The sequence below is a fragment of the Apteryx rowi genome, unplaced genomic scaffold (genome assembly GCF_003343035.1).
Source record: "Apteryx rowi isolate R43461 unplaced genomic scaffold, aptRow1 scaffold_15, whole genome shotgun sequence".
Classification (NCBI taxonomy): Eukaryota; Metazoa; Chordata; class Aves; order Apterygiformes; family Apterygidae; genus Apteryx; species Apteryx rowi.
In genome coordinates this window covers 121,145-141,865 of record NW_020447752.1, presented here as the reverse complement: position 1 = coordinate 141,865, position 20,721 = coordinate 121,145, and the positions used below count along the sequence as shown (strand labels likewise).

The window sequence follows — 20,721 nt, the reverse complement described above, 5'->3', positions numbered from 1 at the left end:
GTTTGGCCGTGCACTTTTCTGTGCTGATGTCCTCCCAAGAAATCAATTGGCCTTCATTTGATTTGGAAGAGGAAAGCAAAATAAGATAAACCGAAGGAAAGCAATTCCAGTTCTGATACAGAATGTTCATAGCTTAATTAATTGCCTTTGAATGTTAATTCGGAATAGTTTCCCTGAGTGATCCTACACAGGCAAATTCTCAGTTGCTTTAAGTCACTTCCAGAGCGCRTTCGACTACTAAGGTATTCTTAGTCTTGAGCAAGAGCATTTCACGGGATTATAGTCAGCAATGTTTAATTGGAAATAGCTGAGATTGCCACTTTGCACAGCTCTGCCGAAATCACAGGCAAAAAAGTCTCCAGGAGAGAGCACCGTTCCCGGGCAGGCGAGGCGCCGGGTGAGAGCAGCTTTTGCAAACTGCTCTGTCCTCGAGCCCTCTGACACCTGCTCTGCTCCGTTTCTTCAGCAGAAATCTTCCTGCAGCACGTGAGCGCTCGCTACTGCTTCACCAGGTTTGGCCCTAAGGCCAGTGACATTTTGGGAGGTCTTTTACTGCTTTGAGTCAGCGCTGGTTCAGGCAGCAGCGTGTCCTCAGCTATTTTGGTGCTGCGCTCTCCCACCGCGGCGGCAGGCTTTGGGCAGTAAGTCAGCACGGTGTACCTGCCGCAAGGACGTTTCTGTGCTAGCACAGAGGGATGAAGCAAATCCCTGTGACTAGGTTCAGCTCGAGGGGCTGATCCTGCGGCAGAAGGGAGTTTTGCTTTTCCAAAGTCGAGGCCTGGGGAACCTAAAATGACCCTTTAAAAACACTGAGTAATGCTGTGAAGGAGTCAGTTCGCTGCTGGAAACCACATTTTGCTTGGTGTCAGCAGTTCAGAAGAAACCCATCTGTAGATTATGATGACGATTTGCTCTTTGAGTGAAGAGGGATAACAGCTGTGCAAGGAACAGCAGCCCCCCCCCCCTTACTTAATACAAATTATGCTTAAAACTTGGAGCCATGTGGTTGTATGGAGAAGCGTCTATCCCAGTCCTGCTACCTAGAGGCCATTGCTGCTGCTGCAGTCGTGGGAGAACATAGCGAGAGGTGAAAACTAGCTGCTGTTGGGCTATTTGGTCATCTCTCATGATGGATATGTGCTTGTTATTTTTAAGAAGGGTGTCTTTCTGCATGCTTGCAGAGAGCCTGGCATATCCGGCTCCTGTCTTGCTTGAGATTTCTGTTTTAGGTGTTAAATAAGGAAAACAGTATCAGATGTTTGTACTGTTGTGTCAAATGCTTAGCATCAGAGCCTCCTCCCATGGAAGGGTGCTTGCCAAGGCAGGGCAGGCAGCGAGCAGTGCTGCACAGGAACATCGTGCTGCGATAAAACAGCTCAGCGTTTGAGGAGCGGATGGCATACGTTTTGAAAGACACCTTTTCCRTAAGAAACACACAGTGCAATATTCAGGTCTGTTGTAAAAGGCTGCAGATCTGCAACTCTCAAGCAGTCGCACGCTTCTAGGACCAAAGCTGCACTTGTCCATTGGAGGCCAGCGTAGTTCATGTGCATACAGCGATAACCATTCCCTGGAGGAATGAAATAAAACCTCGGTGGAGAATGTGCTCATGAGAGCCTGTTCCCAAGCAAAGGTTTTGTAAAGCCGGACACCCTGGTGAGACCACGAGGCCAGGGAATTGCTACAAGTCCCCAGCACAACATCTCTGCAAAGATGGACCATGTACCTGCCTGAATTCAAGACCTCTAAGGTTTTGCCATCAGACTCCTGGCTGGAAGATTTTTCGCCATCACGAAGTACCTTAGCAGTTGTCAGCATCTTCCTGCTCCTCCCAGCGAAGCTGCTGGAGCTGACGGGAGTTTGATTATGATTTAATCCAGGCTTTTTGAGGGGGGAAAAAAAGTTTTGACAGTTCCATATATAGTCTTCTGACTCACAGATTTCATGTGTCAAACACTGAAGACGGGTTAAGTAGAATTAAGTTCTGGATTTGTTATAAATAGGGATTAAGTAACATGAATGTATTACATTTGCATGAAAATACGGGCCTGATTCTCTCGCTTACCCCAGTGATTTTCTTTGATGTCGCTGAGATGCTCGCAGGTAGGTGAGTGCAGATCAGAACCAGCCCAGCTCTGCTGGGTCAGAGCTCCCTGCAGATGCCGTTTTACTGGACTGGGTGAAATGGGGGGAATCTGAAGAAACACTGCTGAAAGCAAGGAGAATTTACTCTGGTTGCACAGATCAGAATTTGGCCCTTAAAATAGCACAAGCAATTTTAATTAGACCCAAAATCTGCAGCTGAAGGAATAATTCCTCTATGTCAATCAACCTTAAGTGTATCTATTAAATTGAAGAAGATTGGTTAAAATGATGAAAATTGCAAAGAAAGTCACTCTTCTTCTGTTTCTCCCAGAAGATAGAGATCTGCTGGATTCAAATGTTCCTGTATCTTTTCCTGCTCTGATTACCATTGTGCTCGGCCCCAGCCTGAAGGTCCATCCAGACRATGAAGTCACACTTACTCAGAGTGWGTTTGACAGTTGAGCATTGTTTGGGTGAAAAAAGTCCCCTTTAGTAAAATAAATGCTTCTGCAATGAGTGCRACAGACACAGACTCTACCAAAACAGTTTCCTCGTCAATAGTTTAATTTACTGACTTGTTCATGGCTAAACAATTGAGAATTGGTCCATGGAGAAGGAACACAGAGGATGGACAATACCGCTTGTATTTTGAGGCTGGACTATTTGCTGTGTAGCCAGCCCAAACCAAGGGAAACCAGGCTCTCTGCAACAGTGGTTGAGCTGCCCCACTGTATCTTCTCTAGAAAAGATTTTGTCCATCCCTATGGCTCTACCTTTATGCTGAACCTGAGATTTGACCCTGTTTCTGCTGAGGGTGAAGAGCAAAGAAACTGGAGGGAAAGGAGCTGCAATATAACACAGTCAGGACYGCCGAGACTGAGTGACAACCTGATCCCTGGAGAAGTTGTAGTTATTATCCCACGGAGCTGTCGATCACGGGAAACCAGCACAAAAAGCACATCTAGCTTCCCGGGGCACCAGCAGGACCCATGGGGGAGGAAGGGCTGGGTGGGCTCGGGTGCCTTCGCAGCTTTGCTCTGCCCTCGGTCGTGATTTTCTTATCTAATGCCACGTTCTGCTTTCTTCTGGGAAAATCATTTCCAATTAAATGCATCCTCAGAGCCCGTCTGGCCGTGAATTAGCCTGAAACTCGATGGCTGCCTTGTTAGCTCATCGAAGTCTCCGGGATAACTGGGAGGCGCAGTCTCAAGAGCGATGAGCTGTTCGGGGATTTTACGCGTCTCCTTGAACTAACGGTCTCGCTGCAGCCGTGCGAATGGGGACGCGAGTGCCCTTTGCTCGCCTTCGCTGGCTCCCTGTTCMCCCCCAGCCTGGCGCCAAATAAGCAACACCAGGGCTACAACGCGCGGCYGCCACGATGCTCTGCACCTGCAGCCGCCAGCGCTGCGGCACCCGTCTGCCCTCTGGGGATCCCAAATCCGCGCCCGAGCGAACCAGCCCTCTCGGCAACCCCTGGAAGGCACTGGTCGTGCTCTCCATCCTRTGGGGAAGGGATCATGACTCAGCCCTGCCTGGAAAGGGGAGAAGCAGGCGCRAATCCCAAATTAGCCCCCTGTACTGGCTCTGGGAATAGGCACCTCTCGCTGCTCCATCCCCAGGGTCTAGCGGCCGTGCGGAGCAGGCGACACAAGTCGTTTGCTGCTCTTGGCCATGGTGGATGGAGCCTTGAGGGTATCCGGATGCTGCTCCGAGCTTGCTTATTCCCGGGGGGAGGCCAACTGGCAGCGAYGTGATGATTGCTGGCTCTCCACGGGAAAAACTGGCAGGGATGGAAACCGGCTGGGAACCACGGGGAGCTGGCAAAGGGGCCAGGAGCAGGGCAAGGGAGCGGTGGCCTCGGGGCTGCCTGTGGACAGCTGCGCCCCGGTGAAGCAGGACCCCGGCTGCTGCTCTCGGGTCTGAGCGAAAGCCTCCATGCCCAAGGTTATTGGGATGGATTTGGACCTTGCCGAGGAAAGGGGGAGTGGGTGAAATGAGGGTTTCCCCTGCGGTGGATGCACGACCAGAGAGACATCAGAGCACCTGTCTCAGGGCTATTTTTGGGGACATATAACCCCCTTAGGTCAAGGTGGTGTGGGCTCCTAGGGCTCCTGTGGGGGCAGTGGTGGGTGGTGGAAGAAGATGGTGCGCGGGCACCCCAGCGGTGGGGCTGGATCCCGCGTGAGGCTGGATCCCACGGCGCCGCCGCGGCAACCAGGCCAGGGACACTCGCCACCCGGGACAGGCTCAGGTGAGCGCAGGACCGGCCGTGCCGAGGTCTCCTTCCTCCCTCCTTCCCATCCTCGGCAGTGCCCCCGCGTGCAGCCCCGGGCGCCGTCGCATCGCCGGAGTGGACCCGCAGGGCCCTTCCTCCCCGGATGCRGACCCCGCAGCCTCCCATCCGGCACGCTCCCAGCACTAACGCGGCGTGGGATGGGTTTGAGCCCGCGAGGGGCTGTGCTTGCCACGGGACTGGCAGCCGGGCACGCGGTGGCCGCTCTCCGGTTGGGCGCGAGGTGCACGGTAGGGCTGCGGGAGTCAGCCCTCGGGATCTCCCTGGCTGCGGCAGGACGGGGACCGATGCCAGCTCCCTGCTGGAGAGAGCAGGTCTCCGTCGCACGGACTGATGGCCCCATGCTGGGTGCTCCCCAGGGCTTTGCCCGCTGGTGGCGCCACGCTCCGGGAGTGCCSGGCCTTGCTAGAATTTCTATGGAAACCCAGGTACTAAACGGGTTGGAATAGCTCAAACCATCTGTTCTTCCCCTGCTTATAARCTCGATAAGAGGAACATGTTTCGCGATGACATCACTACAAATGCTCTCCTTTTATTCATCATGCAGCCATCTGTGATTATTTCCTCATGTGCCAAATGTATGAGCGGGTGTTTAGGGCCGGGCAGGGAGATGCGGCCACAGCCCTGAGCTGGCCCATGAGATCTGTTGATCCAACCACATCATCTCCTTAACCAGATTTCATTTTTCCCCCTCAAAACCAGGCCTGGCCCTGCAGAGGCTCTCTTGTTCCCGACTCTTGGCGTTTGCAGAGCAAACAGCTGGATTAGCCGGAAAAAATGAAGGGTTCAAAGGTAAAAACCAAAACACAATCCAAACCTGAACTTGCCCAGCAGTGGTGTCAGAAGCACCACAGAGGCTCTGCAGTGGGGACAGGATTACCTGCAGAAGTAAATGCCACCTGGACAGCGCAAGGGGAGCCAGGCTTTCTGTCTCTGCCTTTYGCCAGCAAGGTGTTGTGATGCTTTGGGGACTGAATCTGTCTGCCGTCCCATACCGGGAATGGGACCATGTCCTGCGATTTGGGTGCTGGGGGAGGAAGGGCTAAGGAATATGGGTTAGCTCAGGACACGGGCATCCTGTTGTGGATCTAGCTGCCACAGCTTCAACCCTCACTGGTTATTTTTTTGGCTAGAAGTTACCTTCCCAGGGGTGGGACTGTGTGCATTCCTGCTCTGCTTCTGGGCAAAGTCAGCTGGGCTCGTTTGCATGACCCACAAGGGCAATTTAGGGTTCTGACTCACGCGGCCTCCCAGTCATGCTGGGTGATATGAGAGGCGACTACTCCCAGTCGCCTGCCCTGCCCTGCCGCTGGAGGTGTGCACCCTGCTGTGGAATTGGTGTGATGAACATGCGCCGATTTCAGCTGGTGTTAATGCACCTTGCCCTGGAGAGTAGCTGTAGCGTGGGGAGTGGGTTACCTAAGAACCGAAGTACCCACTAGACTTTGCTCTGAAGTGGATCAGAAGTGCTCACAGAGTTTGTTAGTGTGGGTGGTCATGAACATCTTGGGTAGTAGCAAAGAGCTGAAGATAGTAACAAATAGCTATGTGTGCAGTAAACAGCTGGAGGTGGTGATGTCTTTAACACACTCCAGGTACTTGGGTCCAGACCGATTGTCTACAACTGCGCTTTGTGTTTTCTTAAGTGATCAGACTCTCTCTTTCTGCAGCAGTGGAGAGGGTCCTCTTTGAGGAAGACAGTTTCAGACTTCACTGCAAAAGAGAAAGAAAAGATGGCTGAGGCAGAGCTCGGGAAACTGCAGCAACGGTTTCGGATATTGGCAGAAAGCAGGAAATCTTTTGGAGCCAACATGAAGCACCGAATGTACAGTCAGGAGTGAGTGCAGCTTCAGCCGGCTCCACTGTGATTGGAAAGTTCCTCCAAGCTGAGATCTTCGGGGGACTCTGACACCAAGATGGGAAGGGGTAAGAACCTGCCCTGGCTGTGCAGGCAGAATGTGCTAAATGTCCTTTATCGTTCTATTTCTACAGGAAAGAAATAAATTCACTGAAACAAGAACACAAAGAGATGTCATTAATGCTGAGCCATATCAAGTCCCCAAGAAATTTGATGCTGGATGACAGAAATCGTACGGAGTTTAAATTCCTTTTGCGGACCAAAGATCACTATGATTCTCTGATTAGAGCCAGAAAAGACATGTTAGCTGACCTGGACAAAAAGGTAAGAGTATCTGAACCATTCTCCRACTGAGCATGATATAGCACAGCAGAGCCACAGAGTGAGCAGCTCTCTATCCTGGTGTGACTATAGTCTGGCCTTTTCAGTTTGCAGCTGAGGAGGAAAAACAGTTCCACATGTCTCTATAAATGCACATCATACAGCATTTCAAAAGGGTTACCTACCCCATCACATATCTTAGTAAATCTTACCTGAGTAATACCAAGGCAATCGGTAGGGTTTCTTGTACAAGCAGCAACGCGGGTGTTCCCCAACAGGGTTAAAGAGGGTATGGGACTGCGCTGCAAACTGCTGATACACGTTCTACCCTGTTGTGATCCTTGATAATACAATGCCATGGATAGTACCTTCATTTCTCCAACTATTGTCATGAAAGACTCGGAGTAAGTCAAAGCCCTGAACTAAAAAGTTAAAGTGACAAGAAAGTATTGTGCCTGTATGTGGTCCCTTTGCAGGTGAATGCTATGGCTGAAACTCCAATATGTAAAACACATTTAATTCAGGCCTTGGAATATAACACTACTTCCTAGCAAAAGACACGTGACAAAGATTCCCATTGCTAGGCTAGGCTCCCATTCAAGTCAGCAGCACCGGCCAGGAAAGTAGGATCTGACTCTAAGCGTTGTCATCTTATGGCTCTGTACAGCTCCTGTTTAAAAGCACACACCTGCCTGGGGTTGTGCAGCATCCCTGCGCTTTTCCCTGAACGTTCGTTGCTCCTGAAAGAGGGGTAAAAATGGAACATGTAGCAGTGCTTCCTAAATGTGCCTGAGACATGGCAAATAAAGGAGTAGCGACACATCAGAGGGATAGTCCATCACTTCTCCCAAGGAGAGCCTGGTTGGGTCTGGTCCGTGGTGGGGTGGGAGGCCAAGGAAAGCCCAGTGCTGCAGAAGTGACAGATCCATGTAGCTTCTGCTCTGAACAAGTCGCCCATGACAGCAGTAAGGGAACCTGCTCAGGTAGTCCACAGTTGCTAGGAATGCTGTAGAGCTTTCCACAAGGGGGTTAGCTTTCAGTCAATGACTTCAGGATCTCTTGACTGAGTCATAGCTCTCCCACCTGGCCCCAGTTTCACGGTTCTCCACCTTCTTCATTCTTCTTGAGGATTTGTTTCCTTTGGCAGCTCCCCAGTTTTGGCAAACACTGTCCTCCACTCAGTTCCAGGGAGGGCTATACAGATCCGTGCGTGGCCAGCACAAGAACCACTATCATACAGTCCTCTTCATTGCCCCTTCCACTCTACACATAGCGCTGCTGTGCCTTGTTCAGCACCTGCTGAATTTCTCTCCAGAGGTGGAGAAATGCATTTCCTCGGTGACATGAAAATAAAGGGATTCCTCATTACAGTTTATGTTTCTGCATCCGCAGAATGGGATCCTGTGGGATTAAGCTGTTTCTATAACTATGATCTCATTAATGACATGGTTACTGTAGTTCAGGTCAACAGAGGGTATTTTCTTTGGCTAAGTGTCCTGACATGAGTCCAGACTGTAAGGGTGAAGATTATGCTTTAAATTTGTGTGTGTGTGTTGTGTGTGTGTGCAGATAATGGAAATGGAAAAAAAGATTACAAGACAAAACCTGATAGCAGCGAAGGTGAAGCATGCAAGCAGTAGCAAAGGGCTGCAGAAGCAGATTCAGACACTGGAGATGCGTCTAAACCACGTAAGCAAACATTTTGCAGAGCTTTGGAGACCATGTGGGGTGCCAGGCTGGGGCCTGTGTGCAAAATGCTTTTGGATTAGGATAAAAGGTAATAGTGCAAATGCATTTGGTCCACACAAGCTGCACAAAGGGTTCGGAATGTTCCCTTGGCCTGATTGCTTCCAGAATATCTCAAAGGCTCCTTCAAGCCTGGTGACCCAAATGCAGTGCTTGCACCATGCCAAGAAGCCCGAAGGTCCGCACCTGTTTAGTGACAAAACAGAGCTGTTTGAAGCCAACCTTGCCTTGGACGATGCTAACGCCAGGTCTCTGCCACAATCGGCCTGACCTGCGGGCGCCTCCCCTGTCTTGGGGATGGGGATAGCACAAGGCCTACTTAAGATCTCTCGGGCTGTGTTTGTCCTAGTTCTGGTCAAGGTATTTCAACAGAGGCCTGAGCTCACTAGTCCTGTACCACCCACAAACCTTTTGCTTCCCTCTTCCCAGGTCACTGTCCATTTCAATACCATCCTGTCTATCAATACCAAGCTCCGAGGAGAGATTGAAAACTTGCGAATCCAGAAAGCCATTTTGGACAACTTCTACTTAAACCTTCACAAGAAGCTGGATCAGCAGAACAGAAGGATGAACATTGTCACTGAGCAGTCCACACAAGCCTATGAGCAGCGGTACATGGCCTTTTGAACCCTCTGTGGTAAACTCAGCAGTGAAGGGCAATTTCAGAGAGAGGGTTCATCACCCTCTTGTCTAGAGCTGGGTGCTGTCTAAAGGTTAGGTGCCTAGTCAGTGGAGGGACACTTGTACCTCTGAGGAGTGATTTATTCCACCTATCTCAGATGTCTCTTGGGATGGGGCAAATTGCTCTGTGGGGCTGCCTCTTTCCTGTGAGTCCCACCTGATCCTAGATTTGCGTGGGGAGATGCAGACATACCTGGAGAAAGGGGGAGCTGGTGCAGAGGCCAGCCAGCTCCAGTCAAATGAGCCTGGCTGCCACAGTTGGGTGCTGTGTCTGAGTAGAAAATCCCACCAAGAGCTCTATTAGCTTGCTGCTGGTATTGGGCTAACAGAGCTGTGTCTGGATCAGAGCTCACTGACGTGCACAGCATCGTGGGGGCTTTGCTGGGTCAGGCACAGAGATGCATGGCGACGGTCAGGAATACAGGTCTTTATAGCTGTGCTGCTTTCTCCCAACACACCTCACCTGGGCCCTGGTGGTCTTTGGGGTGGGAACAACTGCAGACTGTAGCAGCCAAACCATGGGATCCCCCAAATCCGCTAGGCACTGTCTGTGATGCAGGAGGCCCCATGTCAGAGCGGTCCTGAGTTGTGCTCTGTGGGATCCACGCTCAGTGAATGCCTGAGTGCCCGTGGATGGTTGGAGAAAGGATGGACTTGCTAGTATTAGTGCTGTGTAACTGCTCTCTGTGCATAGGGTGGAGGCCCTGGCAAGGACTTCAGCCACGAAGGAAAGGCACTGCAAAGACACTGTCCAGTACAACATCGAGCTGCAGGAGCGGGAGCGTATTCTGGACCAGGAGACCAAGCTGAAAACCTTCATGCTCATCAAATTTATGGATCGCTCTGAGTTGAAGGAACAGGCCAAAAAGGAAGAAGGTATCACATGAGAGAAACTACATGAAACTGAGGCGGCAAGCCAGGAGTCCGCAGGGCTGATTGTACCAGTTTATAGCACCCAATCCAGGGGCACAACATCTCCCCTGTCCATAGGCCCCTGGGAAGGGAGAACCTCAGTTAAGGGCCATGAACCCCCTTCTCCCTACAAATGAAAAGGATGAACAGCCATAACCAAGTGAGACCACACAACGCTTTGTGTCTTGAGGAGGACTTGGGGGAGAGGCAGGAAAGGGGAGGCAGGGAACTGGCCCCATATGCACATTAAGGAAGACCATGGTTCCTTTTCCTCCCAGGGAGGGATTCCCCTGTGTTTTTCTCATTCCCGTGCAGACTGTGAGCTCCTTGATGAGTTTTTAGGGGAATCACTACTCCCCATCTGCCCCAAGCCCCTGTCAAACCCCACAGCATCCACAGGTGAAGGCTCTGCAGTGGGTCTGGCATGAAGGAGAGGGTACAGCTTGGCATCTCCGTCTCTCCCTCAGCCTTGAAGGCAGTCCAGCGGGCAAAGCGGAGACAAGGTGAGAGCTTCGAGAGCCGGGAGGTGGCTTACAGGCGCCTGCTGGAGCTGGCAGAGAATGGGGACATCGATCGACTGGTGAAGGAGTTCATTGAAAAGGAGGAGAAGAATTTTGCCTACTTCAGCTACACAACTGAGCTGAACAATGAGATGGAGAGGCTGCAGAGGAAAATCAGGAACCTCCAGGTCCGCTCCAGCCCTGCTCTGAGGCTCTTGTGTTTCCTTTTTCTCAGCTAGCATCTTTGGGTTGGGGTAGGCTTCTCCTCTTCTGGGTGTCCAGCATCATCACCCACACCAGGGCCCAGCTCACAGGCTACCACACAGGTGTGACTGGGAGAATGGAAAGGGGTAGCCAAAAATATAACTCCAATGGACAGAAAGCTGCTTTCTCAGAGCTAAAAATGTCTCAATGCTGCCACCGTGCACCCGGCAGATATATTGCAAAAGAGGGAGCTCCAGGATCGTGAGAACCACCACAGCCCCGCCTTGTGGGGCTGCTGGAGTGAGAAGAAACGTTGCCTGTCCTGGGGCCGTGGCCTGCTCTCCTGGCCTGGGGACAATGGTTCCCAGAGGGCCCAAGTTGGTGTCCCTGCTCCCAGGGCAGAGCAACAGTCCCCAGGCTGGGAGGAAAGGGCGGGTTGGTCATCTGGAGGCGATCTGCAGGAGGTGACTGCCAAGTGGGTGCAAACCAGCCTTGCTCCATGGAGCCACGCTGTGAGGGTCTGGTCCAGCTTTTCAAGCTGTGCTGATCCCAGGGCAGTGCAAAGTGGGGTCTATCCCCGCTGCTTGGCACCCTCTGTTACGTATGTCTGYCTGACGTTTAGCCACTACCTCCCCATGTGCTTGTGTTTATGCAGAATGAAATTATGCTCCTAGAGATGGATCAGGACAACGCAGAGAGCAGTGACCTTCACATCCTGAAGGAGTTAGAGGTAGGGAGGCTGGGATTTCCCTGTGCAAGATGGCAGGACTCTGCCCTTCCCAGCATGTGTCCTAGGGAGGCTGGTCCTGACAACTCTGCTCTGGCAAAAGGCTGGAGAGGCATAGGCAGAAAAGGCTCTGCATTGGCTTTGCAGCCCTGTTGCCTGAGAAATCCTAGCGTACGGTGAGAGGATCACTGCAGGGCTCCTGCCAACCCCAGTCTTCCAGAGCCTGGGGCCTGGGCTGCGCCACGGGGAGCTAGGGGAACCCCTTCGTAAGGGCTCTCCCCTGCAGGGATGGGAGCATCCCACAGCCTCCCCTGGGGTGTCTCCAGTGTCCAGACTGGAACTGGCCAGCACCAGGGTGGGGGAAGAGGGCAGGGGGCTCCTGTGATACCTAGCGAAACTTTTGCTGATAGGAAAAGCTAAGGAAAACCACTGAGGAAGCCAACCAGTACGAACACAGCTGCAAAGAGAGCGGCAAAATCCTGGGCCAGCTCAAATCTGCTGTCGAGCTCCTGTTCAAAGAGATGAACTGCGACGCCACAAAGATAAAGGAGCAGCTGGGGGAGAACGGGGAGATCACGGATCTGAACCTGCTGCAGTTCTTCAGTGCGTCAGGGCTGCCCGCCTTCCCCTGCCACGTGGCCTGGGCCTTGTATGCCCAGCCTGCCCCTTGCGCCGTGTTTGAATTTGAGCCAGTTTTCTTCCCTGCCCCACGTGCACCGGTGTCCCCTGCTTAATGGGAACTGGGGTGCTAGCTCACACTGAGCTAACCTGACAGGACAAATGGCCTGGTGGATGCCCAAGCCCTCATCTTGGCTCTGGGTAGGGGATTCAGTGCTAGAGCGAGGTCATGGTGGGGACAATCTAGCGGGACAGGCTGCCTAGCGGTCAAAGGACCGACTCTGGACTCATTTCAACCTTCTGCCTGGTGGAGCCCTGTTTATTTTGCATCAGGTCTGACTGGCTGGCRCTAGCCTGTGTCGCCCCGTGCTCAGAATACAGGCTCAGGGTGGATTTTGCCAGAAACCTGGGTGAGGGCAGGTAGCGGYGGTCCGTGGTGGGCCATGGCAGGATGTCCCTCACCTCCCCGCGCAGATATCATAGAGAAGAAGACCAACGAGCTGCTGCTGCTGGCATCCGTGCTGCGCTACGCGGAGGCGGAGGCGGAGGCCGAGGGGGAGCAGGACGCCCTGCCCTTCACCAACCCGCTCCTGGGTGGCACCGGGCTCCTCAAGACCATGGACCGGGCCCGGCTCTGCCCGCCACCCCCCGGCTTCGACCGTGCCACCGAGAGCACGGAGACCTGTGAGTCTGGGGGTGGGAGGGCGGGGGGTCAGCATGGCAATGCAGCCGGCCAATCCGCAACAGCCACCTTGTGCCCCTGGCCAATCCCTGGCTGCCACCTGTCCTCCCCGGCCAATCCCGGCCCGGCCTGCCCCGCCCTGCCGGGTATATGAGCCCGGTGGCGCGCGGTGGCTGCGCTGTGGTGATTGCCCCTGCGGGGCGGCCATGTCGTTGAGGCAGTCGAGGAGCCGTTGGACCACGACAGCCTGCGCAGCCTGATTCTTGAGAGCCAGGAGGAGCGGAGCAACGCCACCGACAAGGGCAAGAAGGCGAAGAGCGATGCCAACGCGTGAAAGCCGGCGGTGCTGAATTAAACAGGCCCCTTCCTTAGCTCCCGCTCTGCTTCTGCGCCCGGGCAGTGCCCCTCCTGCCGTGGCCGTTGCGGCTTCCTGTTCCCTTCCCCTCTGGAAGGAGCCCAAAGCCTTTTGCACACTTCAGCAGCTCCCCAGATGATGTAGCGGCATCACTTCGCCCACGGCTGACAGCAGCCGCGGCCGGGGGTGGAGAACAGCTGCTCTCCCGCAGCCGCGCGGCCCACGGCTCCCTGGCAGTCCGCGAGCACTGAGCGRCACCGCGGGCCAGGAAGGAGGGGGTTGTTGTGCTGATGAGAGCTGGGGTTTGGCTGCGTCTCTGCCCCTTGCAAAACTGCGGGAAAGCCAGGCCCTGCGGGCTTGGCCGTGACTGTGTTCTTTGGCAGTTGAAGCTGGAGGTGGCCCTGATTCTGTTTTACCCTTGTCAGGCTGTTACTGTCTCTCATTTCTGAATGCTGAGGCCAGAGCTGGTGTAAATCAGCACTGGTTTTGCTTAGCTCACTTAATGTACACTGTGCACCCAAAAAGCACTTGGAGGCAGTTGGAGGTGGGCTGTAGAAAGCCCTGAGGGCTGTGCACCCCTGCCCCACGGTCAGCTCTCCCCACTGGACAACGCAACGTGTGTTCATCATGAGGGAGCTTCTGCAACTGGGCCCTTGGTTTGCAGGGCTGCTAGGATGGAGATGGGGACCATGGTGGGGGGCTCAAGGCCCCCGTCCTGCTTCATGCCTGCTCCTAGGGGCCTGGGGAGGACATGGTGGGGATGAATGCACTTGCTGAGCRTTCCCAGTGAAGCTGGGAAAGCCAACAGCTCTCTGCTGCCTAGTGGAAGGGGATAAACCTGTGCTAGTCTTGGGCAGGTGGGATCTGATGGCTGCTAGTCACAGCCCAAGGTGAAACASGCAGCGGCTGTTCATGTGCAGAGGCTTTCAGGGCTGGGAGCTTGGCCAGGCTGGGAAATCGCAGGACACTGGCACTCCAGGGCATGCAAGGGTGGTGTGAAGTAGGGCTGGGAAGCTGGAGGACAGYGCTGCTGGGATGGACAGATCCAGGAGCTCCCAGCTGGGCCATGGCAGCCAGCAGAGCAGGGCCGTTGTAGCCTCCTCCTGCCCTGGGAAGGCACAGTGTAATCGCAGCTCTCACGCTGCTGCCACATGTGCCACACCACGCACAGACRCTCCACACCAGTCACCACGCAAACCCAAGCACCGCTCACACCAGCAGCTGGATTTCCTCTAGCCAAAATGCAGTTTAATGTGGATGCCGTTCAGACTGGTGTTCCCCGTGACAGGCAGGTCCGCAGCACAGCGAGCTGGGCAAGGATGGGATCAAGGAGAGGAGCTGGTGACGGAGGGGGCAAAAAGACCCCCGGTATGACCTAGAGAGAGGTGGTCCCACGRTGCCAACCCCTGTGCTGAGGGTGAGAGTGGGCTAGTCCTTCTCTTCACCGTGTGTAATGACGTGGACGAGGTTTTTGTAATCAAGGTTGCCGGAGACATCTGGAGGGAAGGCCGCGAACATCTGATCGATCTGCCAGGAAAGGGCCGGAGGTGAAAACGTGGCACAGGAGGTTTTTGTGTCTGGGGCCAGGAGAAGAGCTGGGGACCCATCTAACCCCCTTTGAAAAGAAACCCCGGGTCTCCTGTGCCCTGCTCAGCTCGATTGCTGCAGGGTGAGCAGTGGTCGGTGGGTTCTGACAGCACCCTGTTATTTAGCTCAGTAGCCCAGAGGATTCCTTGGAAACGTAATTTTGCCTGCTTTGCCACCCCACCGTGAGGTCTCAGAGGGGAAATCGAGGTGAAACAGGATGCAGGACCCAATACAGAAGGGGAAGTGGAGCCAGCACAGCTTGGGCATGGGCAGGGACAGAGGGAGGCTGGAGGCTGGCGAAAGGGGGGAAGGGTGGGAAGGAACTTGTACCTCTTCCTGGGAAAACCTCTCGCCCTGTGTCATCAGCATTTCTTTGATGCTGCAGATAAGAGAGGATATTGTGAGTATGAGGGAGGCCTCAGTGCGGATCACCTCCCTCCCCTCCCGAGCACCTCTGCACTTACTAGGCGGATTTCAGGCCTTTGCCCTCTGGATCAAACACCTTGAACGCGTTCAGGATGGTCTCCTCCGGGTCGGCACCTGGGGGTGACAACACCACGTCCGTTACAAGCGGTGGAGGAAGAAGCCAGGCGGAGCCTTCTGCTTCCCGCAGCCTCCAGCAGGAAACCCTGGGGGCCGGATGGTCGGGAGAGTCGGCTCCTGTGCGGCCAGGACGGGAAGCAGCAGGCTGTGCTGCGGGTGGGTTCTGTGGGAATACCAGACTCCCACATCGGCCTGAGCCTTGAGTGTGTGTCATGGCATGGAGAGGAGCAGATGTACGGTCACAGCGTGCCTGCGAAGCAGGCTGTCACCACCGCCCTGGCATCCGGCATATATCTAATCTCTTGGGTGTATTTATAGAGCTCCGGGCGTAGGATCTTGGGCCGTATAGCCTCCCGGAGATCTGCAGGGAGGCTGCATGCCTAGCTTCACAAGTGATATGGGGGAGCAGGCGGCCAGGGCAGTTAGGTCAAAGTCATACTGTACCCAGTTCCCTTGCCAGGGTGACCGTTGGGTACCACCGTTAGCATCAGCAGGCTCTGAGGCATTGCAAGGTCTGCTGTCGCATCTTTTTGTGAGGATAGCAGCATTGCAGCCTCTTGTTTGTTTTAAATGCCGGGGAAACTGAGGCGTGTAGACTCGCTCATATCCTCCAACACATGAGAGGGTGAGAGCAGATGAGATCCAGGTCTCTGACAGGCAGTCCCTGCCCTGCCTTTGGGACTGTTGCTGTCGCAAGACAGCACAAACATTTGGGCACTGGGACCTCTCCAGCGGGGTGGTTGCTCTAGGTATGTAACGCACTTTGTCCTATCTGCTGTGTTTTGGGGAGTGGAGGAGGGGAGACCATAGGTTGGTCTGTCTAGGGTTTCTGGGACGAGGACTGGAGCTGCTGGGGAGAGGGTTTGTTGCAGGTGATGGTCCCACTGAAGCCTCTCTGTACGGGGGTCCCTGTGCTGCTGTTGGGAGAAGCTGGCGCTAAGGGACGTGGAGGGATAAACTGAAGGAGATGATTCCACAGGAATCTCGTGCTCATCCGCAGGCATCTGCTTTTGGTGTGGGAGAGTTACTGAATCAGAGGCATCTTTGCTCTGACCCAGTCTGGCTTGTTCTCGGACTCTGCACCCTGTAGTATTGCAACCAGCATTACCTGCATTTTAATAACCTTTGCCCATCCTTCTTTAGCAGCTCCCATTTGAGGTCTCCAAGGAGCCTCTGTGATGGGAGCCAGGTCTCACCTGAAAGGGTGGTGGAGGCCCCAGGAGTTGGGCAATTTGCCCAAGCGGTGCAGGAAACTGGAGATGGTGTGGGTGCCCGCCAAGCCCTCCCTCTGCTCCCCGGGCTCCCTCTCACCCTTGAGTTTCTCTCCAAACATGGTCAGGAACACAGTAAAGTTAATTGGTCCAGGCGCCTCCTTTATCATCTCTTCAATCTCCTCATTTTTTACATTCAGACGTCCTAGGGGAGAGCAGTGTTAGGTGAATCAGGTGTCAGGCTGCAAATGTGTGCAGACCTCCAGGGTCTGCTCCATGCATCGAGGGGCTAAAGACACAAATAGGAAGCCTTTCCCTGGAGGTCTTTCCCCTGCCGGAGGGAAGCGGCAGAGGCTGCAGCCCTGGGGAACCATCTCTGACAAGAGCAGCAGCAAGAGCGGGGAGGGGAGAATCCTGTGCTGACAGAGGATGGCATGGGCTGGACATGTCCAGCTCTGTTTTCTTCAGGCTTCAGGATCACAGATAAGAGGACTGCAAAGGACTGAGCTGTGCTAGTCCATTCCCCTGCCCCATGGCAGGATCAGCTCTGCTTCAGTCCTCCRTGGAAAGCATTTGTCCAGTCTGCTCTCAAAGCCACCATTGCTGTGGGTCCCCCCAGCTCTCAGGTGACCTGCCGTAATCATTAGGACGTCRTGAGCTGAATTCATTCCTGGCTACGACTGTCAGACCCAAACAGGACTGAGTGCCTGCGTCCTTTTACCTGGGGTGTGGTTGTCTTTGGCAGTCCCTAGACCCATCACTGGTTCGTGCTGGCCTCACTGATGGGAAAGCCAAGCTTGCGACTTCACAGCTTTCCACAAATCCTGAAAATCCCCACAAAGCCTGTGAACCCAGGGATGCCGTGGGACGGGTACAGCAAGGTGCTTTTTAGCATGAGAGAACAAAGGGAACATTTGGCTCCGTATAARCCAGAAGCTGGTTCTCTCTGGTACCTATAGGATTAAACACCTGCTGCTACGGGAGCTGCTCTGGTACACCACGTGTATGATCTGCTCATCTAATAGAAGTGATTTGGGATCAGGAGGTTTTCAGCAAAACAGACATGAGATCCACTTACCCACTGGGGCCTGCTTAAATGGAGACTCATGGGTGATTTCTCAGTTAATAGTTTTACTGTCATCAAAGCTTTTGGGAAGGAGAGATTCCTAACAGGGGACTCACCAAGTGCGGCAAACGTGTCTCTCAGATCTGCCTTGTCGATGAAGCCATCTCGGTTCTGATCCATGATGGTGAATGCCTGGGAAGAACAGGGAGCACAGGGAGAGRGAGAGCTGTCAGCCCTGGTGAAGGCTTTAGTACCCTCCTCTTCCTCCCATCGCCTTCAAGGGGAACAGAGGGCCTCGAGTCCTGCACGGGATGGGGCTGTGGGAGTCCTCACTCAGCGAAGGAGCAACAGTCGCTGCAGTCGTCCAGCAGCAATTCTGGCCCTTTGGCAGTGGCAGTGCAGGGTGACAGCTTCCTACAGCAGCCCAAACCCTAATACCACACAGACCCTGGGCCGTGGCCAGAGCCACCTTGCACTGGGATGGGACAAGCTGGGGAGGACAGTGTGAGCCATCAACTGCCCCACCTGGGACCAGTTGTCCCAGTAATTGGGATCTACACATGACCGTGTGTCAGCTGTGCAAGAGGTAGGTCACGATGAGCTCCTTGCACTGCGGGTGGGAGTTAGCTGGGGTGATGTGTTCCTGCTCTCGCTCGYGGATGCTGCCAGCTGTGTGTGCCGTCATTCCCTCCTCTGCGGGGTGCATGCTCCTAGGAAGCTTTGAGGCAATTCCACATTTAACAATGTCTCTGAATCGTTATTCTCACTTTTAAAATAAAACAACTTAAAAATGGGCATGCCACCTCTTGTTGCAAACCAGCCACCCCTGATCTGAAAGCACGGTGTCATGCTGCGCTGAAGGTCATGCTGGGTCAAGGACCCTTGGTCATTTCTACGAAATCCACCTACCTCTTTGAATTCCTGGATCTGGGCCTGCTCGAACATAGAGAAGACGTTGGAATTAGCACCCTCAATCCTCTTCTTGGCTTTCTTGGGTGCCTGCAGGGATTCAAGTATGTATCACTAACTCGCTGTCTTTTTATAGTGTGGAATAAAAGCATGAAACTACCCTATTCTTAGTCATAAGTCCTTCACGGTAGCTCTAGGCTGGTGCCTGCTGTGCTGTCGTCCCTGGGCACTTGGTGGTTTCCCAGCACATTGCTCGGGAGTTGTGGGCACATGCGGTGCTCAGAGACACTGAGGGAYGTACAGATTTCTGCTTACACTACAGCTCCATCCTTGCTCTCCTGATGAATTTTGCCAAATAGGTGACAGGAAGGATGAGCTGGAGAATCACTTGGCAAGCAAAGCCAAACGTTTGCWTATTAAAAAATCTGTCTCCTCCTGCACTGAGGCTTGACTTGTCTTTTAAASAGGAGATGAGGACAGACTCGCTCGCTATGCTGCCTTGCTAGGCCTGTCAATCATCCTCTCTTTCCTGTTGMACACACTCCTGCAACTTCTCCCTTCTAACCGAGGGCTTCTGCCAAGAAGAAACAGCGGGAGAGTTTCGGGGGACAGAACTACCCTCTCACGGCAGAGAGGAAGGGGAAGAAAAAAGATGACATTTGGACCCCAAAGTGGTTTGTTCTGTTTAGAAAGYTCTGCTGGCTGCCACTAGCATGGGAGATACCTCTCTGCTCCCGCTTCTCCCCGCTCTTCCCTGCAGGGAGCAGGGATGCTGTCGCCGTGGCCAGAAGCTCCCCAGCTTGTTCAACCTTTTTCCAGAGCAGGAGGGATCCTGGCCTCGGATCTCTGGAGCCTCCGTGGCTCCCTGCCCATTAAAACTATCCTGGCAAAGAAAACTAACGCCATGGATGGCACCTCTTCCCGCGGCAGCCTCGGGCGCTCGGTACTCACCATGACTTCGCACAGCTGCTGGTGTTGCTGCAGGAGGAATCTCGGAGGCAGTCCCTCCGTTCTCCCCCGGCCGAAACAATAAATACCTCCCATTCCAGTTTAAAAATAACCCCATGCCCACTTTTGGCTGTGATAGGTAAGTCAGCCGCCCCCAGCTCTGTTGTCTCTGGCTTGCTCCGTCCCTCTCTCGCTAATCTGGAATAGCAGCTTGTTGTCAGCGGCTGACGTGACATGCGAGACACAGAGGGTTTCAAGGTTACCGACGCGCCGGGCGGCCCGGCGGCACCCGCATGGGAGATGCCGACCCCGGGCGCGCGCCGCTGCTCTCGCAGGAGCGCTCCCACCTGCGTTTGTCAGTCGGTCGGCAGCAGGACGGCCGCGCGGGATGGTGCTGTGCCGGGAAGGAGGATTCAGCCCGGGGAGCGAGGCTTTCCACTGCGCTCCCAGGCCACGGTGGCGTGCCGCCCCTCGGCACGTGTGTTGGGGTGCCAAGCCATGGAAGATGGAGCCCCGGCTCCTTCCGGCTGCAGTCCCCTGGCCTGAGGGATGCGGATGTTTTGCTGGGAGACTTCAGGAGCCTGTTTGGCCCCATCGCAGCTCCCGTGTGCCCAAGGCTGGGGGTCGCTTGGCCGCCGGTGATGGGGGAGCCCCATGCCCTGCGTGCAATGGGGCCCCTTGCTGGTGATGCCCGAAGAGCCAGAAACAGCAGGAGCGACTGTCCCCGGCCAAAGGGGATGGTCCTGGCCGTGCCACACCCTGCTCGGAGGCCGGGACGCGGCGCCGTGCCAGCGAGGGCTGGCCGAGGCCGGAGGCGGATGCTGCGGCCCGCGCAGCCGGGCAGGAACGCAGCGCTCCCGTCTCGCGTGCCACCCCCCGCCGAGGCACCTGTCGCCCAGCTGAGCCCAACACTTGCTCCGGCCTCGGCCAGGGAACCGTTGCTCCGGCTCGCCGGGCACTGCAATCCCCCTGCGCACGCAAACGGACCGTGCCGTCGCCCCCCAGCACGAGGGGCTCCAGTGTGCACGAGCCGGTGGCGCCCGGCGCGCTGGGTGGGCTGCGTGCGGTGGCGAGGCCAGCTGTGCTCGTTAGCGGCGGCTGCTGCTTAACGAGGACAGACATTTGGCAGGGGAAAGCGAGGAGGGCTGGGAGGCGTCTGGGAACAAAAGGGGACGGCCTTGCGCCAGCACTTGTGAAACCGGATCCCCCCGCGCGCCCGGCGCTGCCAGCACGCCGCTGCCCTTGTTCGCCCAGAGGACACAAATATCATTTTTAATTCCCCGGCAGCCGCTGCTTGGTCGCACCTCCGCCTGGCCCGGCACCGGGGGAGTCTGGGCGGCCGGTGCGGCCGGAGAGCGGCACGGAGGAGGAAAGCCGGCAGGCTGTGCTGGGGCGGCCCCGAAATACCCTGCCCTGGCTGCCGGGGAGCCCGCAGGCGGGCGACGAGCCGGATGCATCGCGGCACGGCGACGAGC

General features: G+C 54.9%; 2 protein-coding genes across 2 annotated transcripts; one reads left to right on the top strand and one right to left on the bottom strand.

Moving 5' to 3' along the window:
- The first annotated feature begins 5,155 nt into the window (after positions 1-5,155).
- CCDC63 (coiled-coil domain containing 63) lies at positions 5,156-12,961 on the top strand. The gene is made up of 11 exons (XM_026058866.1): positions 5,156-5,170; positions 6,049-6,215; positions 6,371-6,560; positions 8,127-8,246; positions 8,733-8,914; positions 9,679-9,860; positions 10,364-10,584; positions 11,256-11,330; positions 11,738-11,930; positions 12,420-12,629; positions 12,816-12,961. Exons 1-11 carry the CDS (start codon positions 5,156-5,158, stop codon positions 12,959-12,961), a joined length of 1,701 nt encoding a protein of 566 aa, XP_025914651.1.
- Positions 12,962-14,328: 1,367 nt separating this feature from the next.
- Positions 14,329-19,466, bottom strand: MYL2 (myosin light chain 2). The gene is made up of 7 exons (XM_026058789.1): positions 19,250-19,466; positions 18,299-18,388; positions 17,506-17,581; positions 16,424-16,528; positions 15,034-15,109; positions 14,900-14,948; positions 14,329-14,509 (listed from the first exon to the last, which is right to left on the bottom strand). The coding sequence occupies exons 1-7, from the start codon at positions 19,340-19,342 to the stop codon at positions 14,411-14,413; spliced, it is 588 nt and encodes a 195-aa protein (XP_025914574.1). The 5' UTR covers positions 19,343-19,466; the 3' UTR covers positions 14,329-14,410.
- Positions 19,467-20,721: the final 1,255 nt, after the last annotated feature.

Coding starts and splice junctions, on each gene's coding strand:
- MYL2 (XM_026058789.1), bottom strand. CDS start 19,342: ATGGGAGGTATTTATTGTTTCGGCCGGGGGAGAACGGAGGGACTGCCT. Junction 14,949..15,033: donor AAAGGCCTGAAATCCGCCTA/GTAAGTGCAGAG, acceptor TCTTATCTGCAG/CATCAAAGAAATGCTGATGA. Junction 14,510..14,899: donor AGAGGTTTTCCCAGGAAGAG/GTACAAGTTCCT, acceptor CTTTCCTGGCAG/ATCGATCAGATGTTCGCGGC.
- CCDC63 (XM_026058866.1), top strand. Junction 8,247..8,732: donor TGGAGATGCGTCTAAACCAC/GTAAGCAAACAT, acceptor CCCTCTTCCCAG/GTCACTGTCCATTTCAATAC. Junction 12,630..12,815: donor CACCGAGAGCACGGAGACCT/GTGAGTCTGGGG, acceptor CGCTGTGGTGAT/TGCCCCTGCGGGGCGGCCAT.